This window comes from Labrus bergylta, chromosome 20 (assembly GCF_963930695.1).
Source record: "Labrus bergylta chromosome 20, fLabBer1.1, whole genome shotgun sequence".
Lineage (NCBI taxonomy): Eukaryota > Metazoa > Chordata > Actinopteri > Labriformes > Labridae > Labrus > Labrus bergylta.
Genome location: NC_089214.1, coordinates 12776998 through 12801049, shown reverse-complemented (window position 1 = coordinate 12801049; position 24052 = coordinate 12776998). Strand labels below are relative to the sequence as shown.

Below are 24052 nucleotides of genomic sequence, written 5' to 3'. Positions count from 1 at the left end.
ATATTCTCATAATTGGAATCTTGTTTTTTTTTTGTGTGTGCCTTTATTGTAGAAGTGGAAATCAGGGAGACAGAGAGAGAGGGGGAATTACATGCAGGAAAGGAGCCACAGGTCGGATTCCTCTTGGAGACTAGGGCTTCTGTACATGGGTCGCCCGCACTAACCACTACGCTACCAGCACCAACCATACTCACACTGAGTCAGCAGTAGTGATGCTATGAAACAAATGTCAAGGTGAGCTTTTTGAGGTAGAGTGTTGAGTTCTTAAAACGTGATTTAAAAGACAAAAAACTTTGCGTAAATGGAGATTTTAGAGCTAACGTTGGCGCTACATAAGATGTGAAGAACCTCGAAAGCTGTTGGAACTTATCCTCAGGAGAGCAGGAACGCCTTTAAACTTCATGCCAGTCCATCCAATGATTGCTGAGACATTTCAGCAAAAACCTCTCAATCAGTAAAAATGTCGAACTCATGGAAAAGCCTAAAGGAGGGTCACAGTGTCATTTAAGTTCAGGTCATCATCTGGGAACGATGAATGTCGCAACAAGAATTGTGTGCCGAACGTTCCACTAGATTTTGACACATGGGGATAACAGAAAACATGAAAAATAGATTTCTAACAAACTAACTTTATATTAAGAGATTTTGAACAAGTGTAGTTGAATATCATCCTGCAGTGTTCACATTTAAAAGATAGTTTAAACCCTGGAGCCAAATCAGTGAAGATCACAGACGATATTTGCAGCTTGAAATAAATAGATGCGTCTGTTGCAATAGTCAGCATCAGATCTTGAGCAATAACAGCGTCTACTTTTGCTTCTACAGCAATTAGTCATACATCCTCTTCGTCAGCACTCAACACCTAATGGAGACGGCTCCATATGTGAGACATTTCGTTAACTGATACCAGCAGGTGAACGCCATTCTGGTCTTCAGGAGCTGTGAAGAGAATATAGCTTCTGGGCATTTTAAAGGTATTATAATGCCGTGTGAATCATGCAGAAGAGAGATCGGTGAGTATTACAAGCTGTTTGCAACAGATTTAAAGAATTAAATATTTATTTCCCCCGAATCCATTATTAATTTAGACATTCGTCAGATGTCTGGGAGAGTCAACAGCAGTAATGGAGGCCTGGTGGAGACATTCATTTTCAGGCAGATCATGTACAGTAATTTAAATTCCCTTCCATGTCCTCTATGGTGATAACAGCAGAGTTGTGTGTTCCTTTTTAAGATGAAAAAGCTAATTATTTCTTAATTGTGTACTTGAATGCCATCCCTAAAGAAGGGCACTGATTTCCCAAATGTGTCCTGACAGGAAAAAAGAAAGAAAATGAATTAACAGTTTGACTTTGCTGCTTTGTTGAGCCATGTGCAACGACATATGAGTAACATGTGTGTTACAGCAATAGCTACATGGAGTCCAATCAGCCGCTTTACGATCGCTTAATAGCTCAGGATCCCTCAGCTGAACCCTATAACCGACCTGTGACGCTCAAGAGATTGTGCAACTTGTGTCAACATTTCCCCATGCCATCTCATTCATTCCCCTTTTCTCTGCTACTCTTCCACAGAGCGTGAAGCATGAGATTGGATTTACAGCGTAATGGAATAAAGCACATTGTTTCTCATCAGTGAGAGAGGAGGATAGAGCCGATAAAGCCACGCGACTCGGCCGGCTGGAAAGTTGATCAAAAGCTGCGCATACAGGAAGGAAGGATTGGGTTTTTTCTTGCCCTCTTGTTAACTTTTACTTCCTCCAACAACGAAAAAAAACAGAACATCTTTGGGTTCCTGGGAGCTGTTGGTATTGATTCACTGTGCTGTTCTTACACTGCCTTTCAGATGTGGAGTAAGAGTGAATAAAAGAGGTCATCACCAACAGATCAAAGGCTGGGATGTGACAGGTGTGGTGTTCCCTCCATGAAGCTTTTTTGAACAATTTGTATAGAAAAAGACATGAGGAAACTTGTACTCCTTGATTCAGGTCATTGTTTTGGCAGCTGGGATGATTACTCAGCGCTCTTAGCATTCACACCATCCCAACGTGAAACTTAATAAGAAGGAATAGAATTATCTTTTCTTTCAGATCTACAGTATGTCCATTTTTCTCTTGCACTTCAACCCTTTATTTCCAGCCCCTGACTTTCAATCTCAGTGAATAGTGTGCCATTATCAGTTAATTAACTCTTATCTGCTCTACTGTTACAATAACACTTTCCTGTGTCACACTATAGCATAATCTCCTTCAGTCACAATGTCGCCGGGACCATCTCTCGCCCCAACTTGATTTTCTATTCCATATGCACGAGTTAAAAGCAAAGGGAAGAACATCTATTTGTTCCCATTGAATCAATGAGAGTGGAAGGTCAGGCTGGATGTAATTAGTCAGAATCCTAATGACCTCTTACGGAAATTGTCGCCGGCAGTCTGTTGCTCGATTTATGCTTTTGACTTTTCAGTTGCTCTTTATCAGTGTGATACTGCTGAAGTTAATCACTATCTCGTTACAGCGTACAGCGCGGGGATGCAGGCTGCAGATGCCACAGTGTGGAAATTATGCAATAACGGAAATTAGCATTTCAATGCATTTTAATTGCATTGTAATGGGCCGGGCCTCCGTCCACAGCAGTGCAAATGTGACATAGAGAAGGTATAGTCCTTTGTCAGTTTTTTTGTGCGACAAAAGAACAAAAACAACAACTTTGAAATACCGATGAGAGAATGTGAAGAGCTAACATTTTTAAACAGAATACTCAGACTTGATTCAGTCTGACCTGAGAGATTTTCCGGTAGAAAGCTTTAGTCTAACTATTAAAATGTTTCATGACTGTGAAATCAGTTGCTGTTAGTCCTCGAATGACCAGGGACGTTTAAGGGGACTGAGGAGAAAGCAAAAGAAAGGGCAAGTCAAAATCTTTATATTTATTTATTTGACTTAATGCACCACAGTTAATTAAGAAATACGTTGATTTATAGAAGCAGATGTGAATAAATTGGTTTCCTTTAAATCCTTATTATCCTTATATGGCTCTGTGGATGTGGGCCTGTGGGCCTGACAGATATTGATGGTGCACAGACTTTTCATCTCAACCACCATGATGTTCACTGTTGAACCTCAGTAAAATGTGTCAAAAAGTAATGGGTAGATGATGGATTTGTTGGTGTCTTTGCTTCCAGCTCCGTCACATGAAGCCAAAGTTATCATGCTAACAAGCTCAACTAAGACGGTCAACATGGCTGACTTTATACCTGCCATGATGCCACGAGCTGTGTTGACGGAAGTGGAGAAAATTAGATGTTGGAGATGTGTAGGCTACCTTGAATTAATAAAAACGGGATAAAGCTGATATTTCAAGATGTTGACAAATAAAGATTTGGACAAGATGGAATTGAATTGAATTACTCACCACATCTCTGTCGATACAGAACAAGATCAAAAATGTAAACACAACTAATACATTAGGGATTGAAAACAAATGTACTAGGGCTCCTCTGCAATTATGTGCATAGTGTCTAACACAATATTCTGAATGGATGACAAAGAAATGACCGAACAAAGACAGGTGCTGCTGACAAATCACATCTTCTTATCATCTCTAATCTCATTAGACAGAATCTTCCACAGCAGCAGAGTAGACCAACATGCCACATCAAAGATGGTGTAGGAGTGGAGTCCATCCTAATTAGTATGATAGACCGCTGATCTGTGTGTGATCTAAGAACACAGAAAACACGCACACGCACACACACACACACACACACACACACACACACACACACACACACACACACACACACACACACACACACACCTTGAGCCCATCTATAATTCCCTGCTGTCTTTACTCACAAGTTCCAAGTTTCTCCCTGGCAATGGAAGCATGAAAAGTCTTGGCACATTAAAACTCATTAAATTACATAGAAGCTGATGTGTAAATACACACACACACACACACACACACACACACACACACACACACAAAGCCCAGCTGTAGTTCTGTGACATCCCCTCACGCATACAATCAACTGATATTTCTGGTGATGGCAGCATGAGCAATCTTGGCACACGAAGTTGAATTCTGCATCGTCAATGAGCAGCTCTGACTGCCTGTCATCTTCAGCGGACTCACACTTCAAGCCTGTTAGTTGTTTTTCTCTGAAGGGGCTCCAGTTGCTCAGCAAGAATAGTTTGGCTCAAACGTCAGGATTCAATTAAAATGTAAATTCTTACTAAGCTGATAAACGGGGGAACAACAGCGCTCTCAGTTCCTGGGGCGCCAGGCAGGAGGCGTCTTTTAGCAAAAAGTCTTGGAAGTTGTTGTGTTGGACAGCAGGTGAGCAATGAGGCCCGGCAGGCAAAGGGAGGAATTAACATAAGGTCGGAGATTGGCAGGATTCAGGCCATTCAGAGGGATATAAAGCCTGGTCTAGTCTCTGCAGTCTCCCTCACTCCTTCTCTATTCCTGCACATCACGCATCTTCTCTGTATTGCACGTCTTTGTCTGGCGTATTGACAGCTCCCACAAAAACTAAATCTGGTCGGCACCTGCCCCTTTGAAGTTTTTCTACAAACTATACAAGCAGAGAGACTTTGTTTGCAGAGAGCTGACACACTTCTACAACTCGTGGCAGTTTCAGGGAAAGTCACGTCAAACCCAACACCCCTGGGTGAAAAAATGCAATACTTTGGAGTACTGAATCCAGATAAGAATTACTACACCTGCACAAGCAGGTAAATATTTCAAAACTTTTTTTAGCATCAAATCTCCGATGAATTTAACGGAACAGAAGTTGGTTACATGAATACCAACTGAGGCTGGCTGCATGGCAGAAGAATGTTCCAATTTTTACTATTGTCATCCAGAATGAGCATGTAGGTGAAGAAAAATCACAAACTCACTCCCAGGGTTTAAAAAAAAAGAAATACCACCCACTAAAGGACACTGACATTCACAGAATGTAGGCCTGCTGCACGGTACATAAAGTTTTAGAAAATAGTATGGGAGGTAGAGCCTTCATTCATCAGAGCGCCCTCCTCTGGAATAATCTACCAGTCAGGGTCTGAGAGGCAGACACCCTTGCCACAGTAAATACTTTTTTGATAAATCACAAGTTCGGGCAATGAAATGAGGCTTGGACCTATTATAGTGCCTATAGTTATAAAGCCTATAGGCCAAGAAGCTGGGGGACTTGATATACTGAGCTCCTGTCTCCTCCTCTATCTGTATCTATATATTTCCAATTAACGCAAGTTACTGGCATGGTCAATTATTTGGCATTGTCGTTCTGTCACGGCAGTTAGCTGTCTGTCATTGAGTCTGGTTCTTTTTGGGGTTACTGCCGGTTTAAAGAAAACTTTTCTAACCTTCTCATGGTGGATTAACCCTGGGTCTTTCTAATTAACGGGGAGAAAAAGATAACAGTCTAGACCTGCTCTAAAATGTTAAGCGTCATCAGAAAATTTTAGTTGTGATTTAGCAGAGTTTAAATAAGGTTAATTGGTTGATTGATAAACTCCAGTGATCAACAAGTTACCTGTGATTAGGACTGCAACCATTAAAGATACGTACGGCGAAACAAGAAGGCGGATCAAACCAGTAAAAGATACATTCTTCAGATAACTTATCTAAAATTGTGACTGCATCGTCAAACACATGCCTGTCTGTACCTGGTGCTCATTCATCCTTTCTCCCTGACATTCAGACATCCCCGCACTTATCCTGTCATCACATGGACACAGGAGCAGGCCCGTCCCTGCCCTCTAGATTATATCTGTAGTGTCAGGCCAAGGAGAGATGAGTTACCTGCTTATCAAGCTGCTGACACTTGATGGTGATGAAAGCTAGCATGGACAGAGGGTTAAAAAATACTAAAGGCAGAACACACAGTCAGTCCGGTTACTGAAGAGAAATGTAGTCTCTTAAAAATCCACTGTGTACACACTGACAGGTTAAAAAAAAACGTTGATGAAGGTGTCACACTGCTGCAAAGACATGATTAACACGAATGAAGATGTAATATTTGGATAGCTTGCAGTCTGACAGATAAAAGACTCTCCAATTACTGGCCCTTGAAGTTGATACCATTAAAAACCCCAAAACTGAACGTCACCACCATCTAGTTCTGTGGAACAAATAAATGAATCTATCAGGCACACTTAATTTCCCACATGTACGGACAATGGAAGCCGTTTCAACTCCTTGATTTGATATGTATTCAAAATATATGTGAACCTTTAATTAATTGTATACTTGACTGCATCACACTGAACCCAAACGCAAGTAGAAGTAAAAAACCAGAGCGCTGATGGTGCTCGACAGAAATGAAGAAATCTGTTAAATCTAATGACCTGCAGAGATCATTAATGTTCACTCTGCTGTGTTCTGTCAGATATACAATACACAAGAATGAAGTCTTTTTCACCCAAATAAAAGTGTAACAGCTTAACTATACACTTTAGGCCAAGATGAATGGTTATGTGTAATAATTCTGAGGTGGGAAATCAGTATCAGACCTTTTTTTTTTTTTTTTTGACATCTTATCCCCCCCTCACCCATGCCAGGAATGTGCTGTCCTGCTGAATTCAAAAGGTGGGGCCATTTTTCCACGGCCACCGCGTGCATACCACGGTCTAAAAAACTCGTCATCTGATAGGTACTGCACCTATAGGAGAGGCCTGAAAGTGTAATACATCTTTGACGAGACAACAGAGGGTAATTGAGCCGTCAGTTGTGTGTCTCGAACGACCTCGAGGACCTCAATAATCTTGAGGCGGGTTCAGTAAAGCATCCTTGAGGGGAGCGCTCTGTGGTGTTGGTATCTATTATGCAGCTGTTTATAGTGAGATGTAATGATTAGAAGAGCTGCTAGCATGATGGATTGTTGCTGGTTTCCCCAAAATGCAAATACTTTCCCCTGGAAGCATCAATTACTCAAAGCTAAACCAGCGCAATGCATACAGGAGTGACAAACAGGTCGCCTCTAAAACAGTTTTTAACACTGACACAAGATTAAGTCATATTTGAATTCGGTATAAGGGCTGCGTTCTTGATTGATTACCTTCTTTCTAATGTTCAAAGTGATATATGAATCATTACTTCATAGGCCTTTTTGATAAAGCTAAAGTGGGTACCAGAACATATAATCCCTTACTTAAACATTTATTTCTACAATTAATTGACTGCATCTTTTATCCAAGTCACCTAAGTTCCACATTCATTTTTCATTTTGTATCTTTCTTTTTTAATTGCCCGTCGAATCACAATGTATCACGTCTGTATCTCCCATGCAATGTTTTGCTCAGGTCTAATCAAGTACACATAGTGAATTGTTCCCGCGCGGCTCATTTGTATGCAGCTTAGCATTGCAGCAGCAGAGACGCTCAGATATGAAAAATGAATGTCCTTGAGTATCTACTCTGCTATACATACTGCAGCGGGGCTCTTTGATTGATCTCGATCGAGCCCAATTATCATTTTTTTTCTCTCCATCCAGAGTACAGAAGTTTGGAACAAATGTGAATATATTTTCAATTTCAAAAGTGTGTTCTAAAAGACATCAATATAGACTGAAGTGGTAAGCAACAGCTCAGTTGGTGCTCAGCAGCAACAGGTGCAGGCTGCTCAGACACGGAGCTGAAGAAATCATTAGTGCAATACTGCTCTCTAGTGGCCAATCAGAGGTTTACTTTTTTCAAATGACAAACGCATCAAAACAAAACTTACAAGCTCTTAAGTGAATCGTTTTTGTACGATGAAATCATCAAATCATGTCCCTGCCTGCTGCAAAGACATTTCAACAGATTTAAGCAATGGGGAAATGAGTCTGCGGTAATGTTTCTGTGCAAAAGTGTTTCAAAACAACGACAAAGTTTCCCAAAAAGAATCATTATGACTAGCCTGAGTAAAAGACGTAGGCTATCCTTCACATGATACTGCCGTTTTTGGACTACATTCCCTATTTTTGTACATTCAAGAATCCAGCTGTGAAGGATAATCGCTTCATTTTTGTGGCAAACTTCTAAAGCAAGGACGTGGATAGGAGAGTCCCGTCCCTGATTTCCTTAAATGCAAATTGCTTGAAGAAGTGATCTCATGAGAAAACATCCACGACTACATCTGCTGGGTTAGTCGTTCAGAGCCCTTCACACAGTCAGCACTACACAAAACCCCTATTGATATGACAAACACATTTGATGACCACATCTTTCACCGTCATGAATTGTGTCCATTCAAACTAAAAAATCTAATCTTTTATTTTTGCAGTGAACTTTGTTTCTTTTACAAGCTTTTTAAAATAAATAAATAAATGGATATCTCAAGGTAAATGAGCCAGTAATATGCTGTTGTGTATGTGAAGTATTTTGGCTTCATCAATGCTCTCTACATTGATGTGTGCAACAGTTCTTGGAAAGTGTGTTATAGACACTTAAGAATAAACATCAAAAACAGAAAGTGACATGGAATTTCCAGAGTGGAGTGAAAGTTCAGATTCTAAAAACGCCTCTCTCTCTCATCTTGAGTTAACTGTTACAACTTCGAAAGAAATTCCAGTTCTTTTGAAGGACAAACGCACTCTCACCACAACTAAGGCCAACTTTAAAATCTTGTTCAAATAACCTCGGGCAATAGGCTTTAAAAATTTTAAAAAGCCGTTTTTACTAGTCACACAGGGGGAAGTAATACTGAGCTTCTGCAAATGATTATCAGTCAATTTGAGTCTGGAGGGTCCCCAATGACGTCATCAAGGTATTCTTGGATTTGGCAAAATCGTCACAGAGCCAAACTGTAAAAATTAAGCAGAGATGACGGGTCGAATAAAATACATGAATGAGCGGCGTTATGAAATGAAGGATTAAATATTTGGAGCTTGACCCATATTAGAGAACAGACCTTGGCCTCCAGTACAAACCGTAATCTCCTGGATTCCTTTTGGAGGGCTGGTCTGTTAAAATGTTACTGGATAATCTCGAAAATAATTTTAGCATACAATTGAAACAAGTAATAATGACAGACTGACTATTTTTGACTATTAAATTCAGGTAAATGACGTCTACTTTATCGACAGTGCAGGTAAACTGTACGTAAGAGACTTCCGGGTCAAGCAAGAAAAGAAACACTTGCAGGATTATAAACAACATTTTAATACAGAAGATGTCTTAAACCTGAAACAGAAAATACAAAAAAAAAAAGAAGAAAAAAACAACTCCACCCAACCCACAAAACTACAGACTGGAAAGATCTGATTTGTCAACCAGCATGGGAATGCACATGAAGTTAACAAACAGGACGTTGTTACAGAGAAAGCCTGTAGAATAGAAGTTAAGGTCATCAGTCATCATCTTGCTGCTAAGTGAGTGAGTTCAGATTTGTACCTTGCAGCTTCCTTCAGATTGTGAGACCACAGGAAAGATTTTTCTGAAACGTCTTCCAATATAGTGCGTCGATATAGTGTTCATGTTGCCTCACTTGATATGATCTTTTTTTTTTTTTTTTTTTACAAGATTCAGAAAGTGTACACAGATTATATTACTGAAACAAACAGAAGGCAGGTCATTTGGGAGCATTTTACAGTGTTCTATCCAGATTATGTGAAACAATCTTATAAAAAAAAGAAAAGAGAGAAAAGAAAAAGCACGGTGATGATCTTTGTCAAAGTGAAAATATTCCAGGAAATGTCAAAAGGGGAAACACACAACACTTATCAAACCTTTACCAGCCTGTGGTAGAAGAACATGACTATTATTCCAAGGAACGGAAGCTGAGGTTAACCACACATTTTTGGTTAGTCTTTATTTTGCAATAATTCTTCAGAGAAATAAAGTCATACCTGAGTAATGTGGATGACTTTTAAAGTTTTAAAGGACATTCAATTCCACCTTCGGTTCACAATTTGTTTTTTTCTTTGCAGGCTTGTTTTTTTTTTTGGAGGGAATTGTTAACTTTATTTCTTATTGGATGTTTTTCATATTTCAGACCATCGATACAATTCATCCTCTGATTATCTTACGGCTGGACAGAACAATTGGTTTTCATACATATTGTGGGATTAGAATCATCTTTTTTTTCCCAATTGCAAAACGTTTTTGAGTCCTATATGTGTTTCTGGTATGCACATGATAACAACACAATGGATAAAAGACAGCACAACTGATAATCAACATAGAATAATGTCTCTTCTGCTGCCGTAAGGTGTTCATTTCTTTCATCAACTAGTCCTGGCTCACTTCCATTCACAGATCTAATAGGCACTAGAATTGCCTAATGTGCCGGTCTAATCAACGTGATGTATTAGACGGAGGCAGCGATGCTAATGAGGTCATTACTTTTACATTTAGCACATTCATTATCAAATATTTCTCAGTCAACAAACTTTGTCTTCAATAACACGTACGCTGTATTAATGAAGTGTTGAGAGTGGAAATAGTTTAGAAAAGTTGAGACAATTAATTGTGTGAAAATGTATTCAGCGCTTTGCCAGATTTCTAATTAGACCACATACAGTTTTTTTTTTTTTTTTAAATCACAGACTGTAAGTACGTTTTTTCAGACAATGTTGATAATACAGACGAGGAAATGTGCAACACATAGTGTGTCTTCGGAGAATGAATTAAAAACTGCTGCGCTTCTTCTCATTTCCCAAAAGTCCTGTTGTATTACAATTCTGCAAATCACATAAATGTAGAGAATCTAACAAATTGCTAAAATGTTAAACTTCCCGGTTTAACAGCAACCAAGACGACACTTGATAGTGAAGATGTGAAGGGACATCAGGCCATGTTTCACGGTAATACAACAAGTTAATATTTAGGTTTAACAGCCAGGTGACTGAAGGTTATGTTAGCATGTTTTAACTAGCTTGACATTTAGCTTGCTAACAGCAGCAGACTCAGAATTCAGACCCCTTCAACACTGTGTGCTAATGCTCAGTAGACAGCAGTTGAATATTATAATATATTACTTTTTCTAACGTTGGCTTATGGTGTTAAAGCGTGCAGTTGACCTCTGGATTTTATATTTGTCTGACTTTTTAGTTGTTAAAGGCTTTATATGTGATTTTTTTGATCCAGCAGATGTCGCCGTTGAGTACCAGCATGAAACCAAAACAACTCGTGCTGCATTGTTGTGTTAGCATGCTAATGCTAGCGATCTTTATTATACTTGCATCTTCGCACTGCATGTAAATTTACCTGAAATGAGCATGATCTAGAAACACAGTTAAGCAGTGAGTACAGTATGTTATTCTTCCTTTCTTTAGTCCCTCAATTAAACAATTTTTATACGTGAGGGGAGGAGCCGGTCGGCTGTCCGGGCGATATAAACAAACTGAAGATAGGGACTCTGAAAACTCAGAAAGCATCACAGACAGAGGGACTCGGGTGTTACACCCATGGTAGACAGTCATGACTCAGAGTTATTTTCAGAGCATATACGTGATTTCTATCAAATTTAAGTGTGAATATAAAGCCTTTAATCAATCCAGGAAATAGTGAAACTCCAACATGATTCCTGACATTTAAACCAAACTTGTGTAACAGCAATTTAACAGCATTTGAGCTTTCTACACCGAGTGTGACTTGAGAGGGAGATGGCCATAGTGTGTTGATGTTCAGCCGTGTTAGATCTATGAAAGGAAGTGGCTTCAGGAAGAAATAAATCTTAACAAGAAGAAAAGCACATTTGAAATCTCTCTGCTAACGTGACTCACTGATTCTCGCCAACCTCAGAGGTCATGGGTAATCTCCTCATCCTAGCTACGAGGCAGGTTCTGCGGTCCAGACTGAGGCACACAGGCTTGCTGATGTCATCTGTTATAACCAAACTCATCAGGTGAAAACTATTTTAAAACAATAGAAGGTAGAAAAACACAACTCTAAAAACCACAGAGGAACACACATACGCACGCATATAAACTCGCACACACACACAGTCGCATTCAAATAAACAGCTCTCGTGTGCTGAGAGTTAGGCTGGCAACAATCACTGAGGTTCAATGTAGGAAGGCAGTGCATGGAAAAGGCAAACTGGCATCAGGGATTGATTAGGTGGACCTGGCTGGGGTCTCGCTGTGGCTCATTGGGCCGCCCTGTTGACTGATTTGTGTTGAAGGAGACGGCGTGTAGGGGGGAGGAGCTTCGTTTACACTAATGGTGTCCAGGCCTCCCTCAGAAATTAGAGGAGTGAGACGGGAGGGACGAGCAGCGTCGGCCTCATCACCATGTGCACACTCGCTGTAGGGAGGGGGCTTCAGATCATCCTCTGAAAGGAAAGAAGTGACAAGATGAGTATGTTTCTGAAAAAATGTTAACTTTAATTCAAGTGAGTTTTAACATCAATGATTATTTAAACTAACTAATTTAAGGCTGGAATCTAACCAGGTTAATTACTTTACCGTGGCAACAATGACAGTCATTCACAAGTTTCCCCCCTGTTTGTTATTGATTTATTCTTTTAACTGTAAATAGAACTGATCTGCGGGTCAGTCTAATGTCATCCACGGGCTGGAGTTGGCCCCTGGGCCACCATTTGAATAGGCCTGAAGTAGAGTATTTAAAGATCATACTCCATTTGAAATGAGGCAGAGAAGGCCTTTTCATTCAGGGTCTTCATCTGATTAAGACACACAGCCTCTCATCCAATTACCTTCAACAGTGTGAATGTTAACAAACCAACAAACCAATAATTTGCTGAGATTTGTAAATATCATGATGAAGGTCTGCAAATAAAGAATGACGATGATTAAAATGAACTGGAATATTTGCTGAATAATAATTTCCATTAAGCATGTACGAATATCTGCATCTAAACATCATGATATAAAAACACTGTGTCCCGATGGAGTCTCACAGGGAAACTAAAATGTTGCCACATCAGTGACTGCAGTGGAGCAAGAAGAATTTACACTTCTCTTGAACTTGTTTCAGTTATTGAAGTCACCTGACTCCTGCAGTGACCATGGCATGATGTCTCCAAAAGAGCATCTGCAGGCTACTGATGAGATACAATGTGGTCTTTGAAATGAACTGCATTTCATTCTACCGTCAGTAGTGAAAGCTTTATTTGATCAATATTTCATTATGAGAAAGTTGGAAACAAACGCTGCATAGCTGCCAAACCGATGTGCTACATGCATTAGCTCCGTTACAACGAGCCCTGAGACACACTGTGGTATCTGTGACAAGAAAAGAGATCATATGTGGGGGCGAAGTGAGGCAGCAACGTTTTGTGCTATTAGTACTTAAAGGTCACCACTTCCAACCCACACTGAACCACTTCCTGCTGTCAGACTGAACGAGCGCTTCACATCTAATGGGAAACAATTTGTAAAAGACAACCCAGTGCTTGAGTCCAAAAGTCAACAACCTGTCTAAGCAAGCTTGGGCCGTCTTTTTAATGAACTCATAGTGATGAGCTGAGAACATAAATCTGTAGTTTTTCACATGAATGGCTCAGAGGCTTAGGTCAATGATAAGTGGGGTTTAAAAAAAAAAAAAAAAAAAACATTTTTAATACTGTGTTAAGAGTAGAACATCAGATACGATCCAAAATATAAATCATGAGTAGGATCGGCAAAGGGGGAAAACAAAATAAGGAACTCAACATTTGAAAGCTATCAGTTTGAGTCCTCTTTTCTCTTTTTAGTTGAACAGTATATAAAACAGCCAGCACAGCTAAAAACAGACAACAGAAATATGTTTACTAACACTTCAAGGAAATAGCCTTGAGGCTGTTCTATTCTTCATAACTAGGTTACTGACACAGAGTGAACTTTGTCTTTTTTAAAAGGAGACAAAGAACTCTGTGTGTACATACAACTGTGAGCTCAGAAAAGATTACTTTACCAATAAAAGTTATCTGCTTCAGAATTACACCTCATTCTGCAAATAATGTTGTTGTGGCGGTGACCCCCTTCTGTTTTTCCAGCCTGGCGATCATTGCACTGATTCTGATGGAGTAATAATGCTGCTGGTGTTTAGAAAAAAGTGAGCAGTTCCAACCTTTGCACAACAAGTCCAGACTGTTGGATTACTAAATCTTACTCTGATCTGTTATTGTGTATTGTGCAGTTGGAAAAAAGGAGTCCCTTTAGACTGAAGCTTACTTTTTGAATATGTGTTTATGTACTGCGCTCTTTTTCCAACGAGGCAACGTGAGTGGGTTCATTATGCTGTAGGCTAAACTGTCGAGTACATGTGTCTCACATGCCTCTGCTGCAGCAACGTGGGGGCTGCAAGAGCTGCAAGGTTTGGTTTGGATCGGTTGTGTTTTATCTAACAAGTTTCTAATAAGCACAGTCAATAAAGCTTGAAGTGTGTTTAAAAAAAGCCTCTGTTATCTTCTCTATCTTTTCCTTAACACACATCTAGAAACATCCCCCTGGGACTTAATCAGCACCACTATCAGAAACAGCATGCGCTAGCTTATACGGCTAGCTGTGGCCTGAGAGTTGAGTTGTGCGTGGCCCCTGTCAAATAAAGCAGCAGTTGTATGATGTAGTACTGAGTCAAACAGTGTGTGTGCTACCTCCGGAGACAGCCTCATATGGTGGTGGCATGTCCAAGTGGGTGAAGGATGCAGCTGGTGGCAGGGCTGTCGAGGGCTCTTCTATTGACAGGTCATCCTGAACACCGTACCAACTCGGCCACACAGACGTTTGCTGCAGAGGGAAGAAAAGTTGAGACATTGATTTACAAAAAAAGAGAAGCAGAAGCACACAAAGAAACACAAGGTGACATTAATATGCATGAAAACCTGCATGTGCGCGCACACACACACACAAACATTACATTCAAGTCAACATTACAAACGTCAACACTAAGGGGATACTAATGGAGCTGCTTTGCTAGTACAAATCTGTACAGAGATCATAGCTTCTAGTTATGGTAATAATGATTTATCATGTATTCACTCCTCCATTGGGCCCTCTATTAAACTCTTTGCTTCAGGCACAGATTGAAAAGAGAGTTCACAAACAGCAGCACAAATTTCACTTAACAAACTGCCAGACTGTAACATTGGAGAGAAATAAGACACTCTAGTGTAATGTCAGCAGGTACACTGTGTTTACACGCGTGTTTTCCAGTATCAGGCTGACCTGAACCATCATAACCCCTCAGAAGAGTTGTGTACACAGAATGCAGGAGCAGGACTTCATAGGCGGCAGATATCCAAAATACACTACTCGGCTGTGGCACAAAATTCTCTGCATTTTGTAATCTCCTCCAAAAAGGAGCCATGAATGTTTCTCACTCACGCTGGCTAGTTAACTACAGCAGCAACAGGAAAGAGGCACAGGCGTATTGTGATGATGGACTGAGGTCCTTGCAGATGGATAATTAGTTCAAATTGCCATCCTGTTGTTGTGGGTGTGACAGAGAGTGATAAGGAAAGATAGAGCACAGGCAGGACAACCGAAGTTCAAGGCAATTACCGCAAAAAGAACATATAGTAGTCTAATAAGTTAATTTATTATTAGCCCAATCATATTGTCGCTATGTACAAGTACAAAGCTTTCCACAAGCGCCTGCCGTTATTCAAACAGCCGACTGCTCACCTTATGACAGCCGACTACTTTTTCCCCCCCATCTTTAGTTCTCTGCTAAAATCATGGCGAACATAAGAGTGATGCCTGCCTGTCTGTCTGTGTGTGAGAGTGTCAGTGTGTCCCTGACATCCCTAGCTGGCTACTTTTTCCCCACTGGCTGACTACTTCTCATGTCTGTGGAATGCCCTGCAAGTCACAGTTTTGCTGCATCAGGGTAAAAAACAGCAAACAAACAACAACATTTCTGTAGGCCTAAACAAAAAGGATCACAGCTTGTGGTTTAAAAATGATTCAACTCTTCCCTCCTTCTCTAGGGCCAACAACACACATCTTAAGCTTTTTCCCCCAAAAAGCTCTTCTGGGTGCACTTTTCAGGTATAGCTGTGAATAATGAAGCGTAGTGAGTGATACAGGAATTTTTGTTCCCCTTTTATGTGTGATTCTTTTCAGCACAGGACTCGGGTCATCTTGCGGTTTCTCTAGAACACTTTCAGGTTGCAGGGCTATGAATGACCGTGGGGCCTCCCTGCTGCACATTCCATTAAAATCTAAACAGGGAACATTACACACCAAAGATGGCAGAGTGAAGAAGAGGGGGAGAATGGAAGGAAGGGGAGCAGAAGAAACGGAAGAGAGGTTACGTGAACATGGAGGGGAGGAACTAGATTAAACAAAGGACTTATGGAACGTGGAGAGTTAAGGAAGCGTCAAAAGAAGAACAGGAGAAATGGTAAAGAAGAGAAAGGTTTATTAAGAAGGGAGGTAGGAGGGCTGCTGTGATGGTTCCTGGACATGTAGTTATCCTGTATACATAATATACTGTATGCCCAATAAGATAAGAGTATTTACATATTCATACTGGATTTGACTCTCCCTATAATCAAGTTTCAGATTGCACACAGGATGTTAGAACCAGCTCAGGGAAACCCAGGGACAAAAGGCCAAGCATCTCTCAGTTTTAACTGCATTGTTTACTTTTTTTTTACATCTTGGGCATTTCCTGTCGCACAAATATCCCAAACTGTTCCAAAAATAGCCTTGTTAGTGCTGTGGATGTAGCCACCAAGGACAAATAACTCAAAGCTTGGCTAATCTCACGATAAACTGGAAGCAACTCATTTTTTTCGCTCCCTTCAATATACGTGAATGATTTCTTCGAAGAACGTAGTACCTCGTATGCGACCTCTCGTGCTACTAGGAAGTGGACAACGAGTAAGAAATAAGTTACAAAAACTTCAAAGGAAGCCGTTTCATATGATTCATGGAGCATATTTAAGGATTGCTCTGAATCACCGAGTTTGCTTCCAGGTGTTTTAGAGAGGCAGTGAAGCAGAAAGGCTCTGGGGGAAACACAATTGTGATGACTGTCGAAAACCTGTGGCATAGCCCGCAGAAAAAGACCGCGCACAAACTGATGCTGAAGACAAGGCTTTACTATTCCAGGCAGATCTCTGAAAATAGAAACAGAAATAAAACTACAGTCACCAAGCACTTGAGGGGAATAATAAAGAGAAGCCCGAGTTTCCCAGTGTGCATCCAATCTCATTTCTGATATAGGAGATGTGAAAACCAAGAGTCAGCAAAATAAAGAGACTCAAACAGAAGGGCATTCATGATGATCGTCACAGGGATCAGATGACTCTTATAGAGCAGCTCAGATAAACCACAAGATTAACTAATTGCAATCTTAAGCAACATCAGATTGGACTTTTCTCTTACTCACAATTTCTGATACAATTTCAAGGAAACAAGAGATAGCAATTGTAGGATTTTCAAGGAATGAACCCATGACGTGCAGCACAAAGAACTTTAAACCAAAACACTGACTGTTCAGATCCAGAAGGGGCCAACACTTCTGTCTGTAAATCAGTCTACTCCTATCTGCCTTTACTGATATTTACACTCACACATCTCACATGCACGGTTGAAATTCAACAAAGTTATTTAAAAAAAAAAAGAGAGATCCCACCCATACCTTCGGCAGTGCTTTCTTACTTGATAGCTGTGAAAGTTATGACTTGCCCTGCCAGACCTCTGACATCAACGAGGTCAAACCAAAGTGAGAAAGTGTGACACTCTTAACTGCACAGCCACAGGCTCTCTCTGAGTGTGCCACTAAAAGTGAAACGAAGCAGCCTGTCTCTCGTCATCCTGTTCCGAATAAAAACCAACCACTTTAAAGCCCGTGCCCTTGAGAGGACAAACAACTCCTCTGCAAAAATGTAACAACTGTGACCCTATTTAACTTTCTCTTTCTGGGGGCCCGCTAAGCACTTCTGAGAAAAGGTTGCGGAGGTTCATTGTGTGACACATCACTTCCAGTTTTAGCTGCGCCAGAGAAGTAGTAAAAAGAGGAACAACACATTAAACACCCCTTTGTTTTACTCACTGTACACATAATCACATCTTGTTAACACAAGATTTAATAATACATTCATTTTGTACAACTAAGGTAACCAAAAAAATGTCTTCATATACTCAAAACGATTCATGTGTGTTCAAAATAACCCACATTCTGAGTACCATGAAAAACAACATTAAGTGTTATAAAGAGGATGTCTCTGGCTTTGTATTGACACTCTCCCACAGACATTTTTCACTTTGAAGAGCCTTGAACTGCTTGTTTGTGTACAACTTGAATTGTTGCAACACACATACATGTTTGGGACACACCTCCAATGTCACTTACAATGTGGAGTCACGTTTGGTTTAAAGTAAGTCAGCCTATGCACAAGTCCAATAACCTAATTATAGGCCTTGAAAACAACCATTTCTTTCACCCCTGTAGCAAAATTAAAAAAAAAAACATTTTGACATGACTTCATAGTGGTTATTTCACCCGTACACTGCCATGTTTACATTACGGAAGCCTTCGGGTTTGAGGGGACTCTGTTGTCTGGCCCTTTCGGGTTGACATATCGGCCTACAGCTGTCAAATAACATGCATATATTTTCCCTGAATTTGAATCTGATTAATAAAGGCCCATCCTGAAGGCATAACAGCTCGTCTGTGGTTTTCTTCTACATTATGAGACTGAAATGAAAGTGTTTCTGTGTGAATGGGGATCCGTACTTACACTCTGTCTCTCACACATCTGGTGAAGGTAGGCCCGTCCTCCAACAATGACAATTTGAGCATTGCGTGGGTTGCTCAGGTACGCTGCCAGTTGCCTTTGTCTCGATCGGTACCAGCAGACATAGAAGAATATCTTGATGATGATAAATATGATGACAACTCTGAAAAAAGAGACAAGTAGACGTGTGAACATTAGACAGGTTTCCATCAGTTTTAAATGTTTGTTCAAGTCATAAATTAACTGCGTTTGTATCTGTATAGATAAAGTTATACTCACATGTACCAGTACAACTCCATGTTTCAGGGATATCAATCAGTGAGTGGAGGTTTTCATAGCTGGGGAACAACTTGCTGGTCCCTGGCCAAAACCACACCTCCCCTGAAACGATTACATTTTACTTTTGAGTTTCCCCTGAAGCTATGCTCACAGTGTTACTGTACTTAACACGTTTAAAAAACACATTAAAACACGTCAATACTGGCTGAATATCTTTTAAAACTACACCTTTAAATATCGTCAATTCTTAAGAGAAGGTTCAGTTAACTTTCTGTAAACCTGAAACAGATGGTGAGTTCCTCTTTTACTTTCAGCTCTTGTTAGCCAGACGCAAGAACAAGTAGCTAAATGTTTCACTTACTTCAAAAAGGTAAATCACTTCTTCTGAGTTACTAGCAGATATGTGCCATTTCCAACTCCGTTTTGGGGATGAGATGCGAGTAGAGCTCCGGAAACCAGCGGAAGCTAACAGCTAGTTTAGCAAAGCTATCGTGTTGCAGGCCACAACAACAACAACAACAGCCGCTAACTCTATTTACCTCGAACAAAACAGCTGAAGACGACCTGCTTCATCTACCGACCTTCTTGGTATTATTCACAAGGTGATTAGCTAGTTATGTAACGTGCTACTCGTTCACTTTACACAAAGGAAACAACTCCACCGATCCAGTGTCTTATCCAGACTTAGCACTCCCGTGTGTTCAACGCTGCCTTTGGTTTCTCAGTGGGCGGCGTTCAGAGGAATGCTGCCTTCACTGCCTTCCCGTAAACTGCACCACCGTAAAACTGACGTAACTATTCGGTTAGTTTTGACATTCAGCTGTGGTGGTTGTTGCTTTTAGAAACCGCATTTAGAAATTGCCTTTTCATAAACTTTACACCAAAGACAAGTAGCGATTTATAAAACAATAGAAAATGAAAATAGAGAGAGTCATTGCCGGAAAGACTGCAGCTGATAGTCTAATGACTTTTACGACCTGGGTTGGATCGTTTTATAATTGGTTTAAAATATCATTTCCGGGGATCTATGAAGGTAGCACAGTAGTCTGATGTTCAGTTCCATGTCACTGTGATAATATTTAGTCTATAACAAACTATTTAAAATACACTTTTAAATACAAAGTGACAATAAATGAGATGGTATAAAAAAAAAAATCGAAGGGGTCATGTCTTGTTCTATTTCTTGATTCCTTAACGCCATCTAGTGGTCATTGCCTTGTAATACAACCAACCAATTCCAGACAACCAAATGCAGATTTGCAGTCAGAAAAGCGAACATGGAAGTTGAAAAAAAAAAATGTTTTCCGAACAAACAAAAGGTTAGTAGAAGTATTTCCAGATCTGACAAAGTGTATTAATTTTATTGAAATACCAAACACCCAATTGAAACCACGCATCCAATCCAAAGGGTTTCATAGTTTAACCCAACATTCACTGAGATAAGACAACACTGATGCTGTATTTAAAGAAAATGCTTGGCTCCATCGGGTTCCATGCATATCATGGATATTTTAAATCCAATTACCGGTAAATAGCTTTCATGGTAAAAATCATTTAAAACTCAAGCCATCCTTTAGTGTCACGTGTATGATTTATTAACCATTTAGTATAAGAATACGTGATCATTTATAGTAAGAGAGGCTGTGCTTTGCAGAGCTCTTCACCAATTTATGACCAGTATGTTGGCTTTGCAAAGTTTGAATCAGTCAAAACTGCTTATGTTTAACATAACATTAAGTAATCAACTGAAGTTCAACATAAACTTTGGCTTAGTCCATAAAATCCCTGAAATTTAGGAACAAAATTGCTTTTTCAGTAGCGTGACACTTCTGAGTCATTTATGTGCTTTTACGGTTATCTTCCACAATGATGGTTCTTCTTGGGTAAGTGTCTACTTCCACAACGATGTAACGGAACTCATATTTTCCAGTTTCAGGATCCTGTAAAAACACAAGTTACAAGAGTCAAAATAACATTTTAAAAGTCTTATGAAAGGATGGCCGTTAAGTCAAAAGTCTTATTCTTACAAAATGGGCTGGCTAAACATCAACAGAAATTCTTTGGTATGTCACATCCATGTGAAAAACAATCATACAAACCTCCTTTGACTCCGAGTGTACAGTTCCCTTGAGGCCTGGCTCAGAGCCTTCGATGTAAAACTTTAGTTGCATGTACTTCCGTCCATCCTTCAGGTACTCAAAGTGACTACAGCGGAAACACACACCCACACATTAGTACAAATTATTGCATTACCTCAGCACTACCACCTACTCACATATGCTTACCCATGTCTAAAACTGTAGATCCTATTTAAAACTAAAGTTCCAACATATGTCTTGTTTTTTTTAAAGGATGCTAAGCACGACTACTCTTGACTTGATGGAAGACTTTCATGTTATTTAATTAGTTTATTAGCTAGCACACAAAAGTAGTATAATTTTAAACCCTTGAACCAGCTAGAAATGCGCCATTCATTCATTAGCCAAAGTGCAAATAAACACTTCATATGAGCAGAGTAAAGACAAAAATCCCACCTGACTTGTTGCCTCCTTCCTCGACGGGTGGTCTCCCCGTAACACTTGATTGGCTCCCCAAATGCGCCAATCACCTTCATTTTCAACAGACACAAATGTTTCATTACATCATACTTTTTCACAGGGGATGACTTCAAAGACTTTCCCTTTGGTTGCAAAAGTATTCTTTTGTAAAGCTCACAGTCATACCACATTTAGAGCTAGCTAACATACATTACAGTACTGAAAACAAAATGTCTTTTTTTTTAAAAACATTAGGACTTCATATTTATTAAAAAAGATTAAAAACATGTCGATTGTTGAAACTGAAAAATGTCATTGTTTTGGGAAAATGATACACCTGCAGTTTTAAATTAAGAGGCAGCAACATGTGTCACAAAAGTTGGGACAGTGACAAAGTAAGACTGGTAAAGTTATGAAATGCTTGGAATGAACACCTGATGGAGCATCTATCAGTAATAAAAGGGTTTCCTGACACAAGTTAGAGACTTGTTTGGGTATAAAAAAAAAGAGCATCCCAGAGAGAAGGAGTCTATCTGAATTAAGGATGGGGAGGGGTTCACCTCTCTGTGGAAGACTGTGCTGCCAAAAATAAAATAAAGTACATGTGAAATTGTAAAGAGATTCAGAGAATGTCTGTAAGCAGGGGACAAGGCCAAACAGCGATATTGTTTCACATTTTGTGATGGACATCACTGCAAAGGCTCAGGAACACCTCTAAGAAAAGACGTTGTGGTAATTTAAAAAAAAAAAATCACGCTTTAGCATTATAGACTAAGAACATGGACACTGTTTGGCTTACCTCTGGATCCAACCTGACTTTGTTGTAGGCTTTCCCGTAGATTTTATTTGGACTTGTTGAAGAAAAAAGCTCCTGAAACACCACATACAGCAGCCCACCTGAAACACAGAACCAACAATATTAATATCAGTAGCAGGATCTGTTATCTGACTTGTGATAAGATCTTAAACCTTAATGGAGATGCTTGAAATCGTGAGAGCATTGTCACCTGTCACTCCGAGCCCGATGAGTACAATGATCAGGTAGGTAAAGTCTCTGCCAGCATCTTTCACTGGAAAGATAACAAAGGCAGGAGTTAACTATAACATTTATTACTGGATTCAAAAAAACACCTAAAAATATGTAGGTCACGGTCTCAAAAAAGGGGGGGAAAAAAAACAGCTTTATGCTTTGAATGAAAGGAGACAGACCATTTTAAAATGCTATAACAGGATTCTGATCACTTGGGAAAATATTTTTGTCACATTTAAGCTACAATGTATCGACTCAATTATCGAGATTGTGTTAAATAATAATATATTAGTTTTGAAATTTTAATGTGAGGGTTGTTGCAGGGCTGGGCGATATGGACCAAAACTCATATCTTGATATTGATTAGCGGAATGGAGATACTCGATATATATATCGATATGTATTTTATAAACAGTGAAAACACATGGAAAATGAACTACCTTTTTGTGATTTAAAACGTAATAGGCTATTTTAAAATAAAAATGTTCCTTAAATACAATAAAAGAGAGAGAGAGAGAGAGAGAGAGAGAGAGAGAGAGAGAGAGAGAGAGGAGGAGCAGGGTTAAGAGGGACAGACAGTCAGTCATCATCAGTGAGATTAGAAAAAAGTGACCCGGCACCTCTGTAAAGTTATTTTAATGCAACATTAACTATTTCGATATTAATGATATTGTCTTGCCCTATATCTCGTTTGAAAATATATCGATATATCTTTAAAAAAATCGATATATTTCCCAGCCTTAGGTTGGTGTCAAGGTTGTCATTTCTCTTACCTTACATGTGAAATAATTGTTTAGACAGTGGAAAAACTCACAATTAATTTGCATGTCAGTGTCCTGCTTACCTTTTTGTCCAGCCGAGGGCTTTGGGCTCCCACTCTGAAACCTGGAAACTGATTTTCCTCTTTCCTCGGGGCTACTTTTATTTCTCGCTGTGGAGTCGAGCGAGAAACCCCGTCGTCTCTGCACCTGGAGGAAGCAGCTGAGCGCCGGGACGACAGACCCAGGAGCCTCCCCGGTCCTCTGGAAGGTCAGTCTGGATCCTGCGGACGCCGTCCCCTGTGTGTGGATAAGCAGGCACCTCTGCATGGAGTACCCTGAAGCTTTCTGTTGTAGATTTCGGTGCAGAGCTCTCAATATCTGCGCGTAAGCCATGTTCATGTCCTCTGTGCGTTAGCTTCACTTCAGACTCTAGTTAACCTGCACACTCAGATAACAAGTGCTTAAACTACATGTAGCAACTACAGTTCAAGAGTTCAAGAGTTATAATATGAAAATAGCTCCGTATGCGACATTACAAACTATCATTTTAGTACATACTGTGTAACATGGGTGACATTCGTATCTATCGTGGTATTTGTATACTCGAGTCGCGTGCTTGTTTCGTCACGCCATGTTCAGTGGAATCATGGGAAACAGAGTTTTTCATATAGTGCAATGTGTTTGCCTACAAATGTACAGAAAAACCTTCACATACCGACACAAAATGGTTCGATTACAGTCATAAATGGTACTCTTTATAGTTATTGATCAGATAGAAAATGTGAGTGGGATATAAACTTTATATTTAATAAACAATCAGCCTTT

The 24052-nt window shown here is 39.9% G+C and overlaps 1 protein-coding gene across 1 annotated transcript; it reads right to left on the bottom strand.

Annotated features, from left to right (window-relative positions):
• Positions 1-9777: 9777 nt before the first annotated feature.
• timm21 (translocase of inner mitochondrial membrane 21) lies at positions 9778-23852 on the bottom strand. The gene is made up of 10 exons (XM_020646079.3): positions 23311-23852; positions 22444-22506; positions 22236-22333; positions 21434-21507; positions 20999-21104; positions 19261-20839; positions 18900-19001; positions 18624-18783; positions 14526-14658; positions 9778-12260 (listed from the first exon to the last, which is right to left on the bottom strand). The coding sequence occupies exons 1-6, from the start codon at positions 23624-23626 to the stop codon at positions 20738-20740; spliced, it is 759 nt and encodes a 252-aa protein (XP_020501735.1). The 5' UTR covers positions 23627-23852; the 3' UTR covers positions 9778-12260; positions 14526-14658; positions 18624-18783; positions 18900-19001; positions 19261-20737.
• Between the last annotated feature and the right edge of the window lie 200 nt (positions 23853-24052).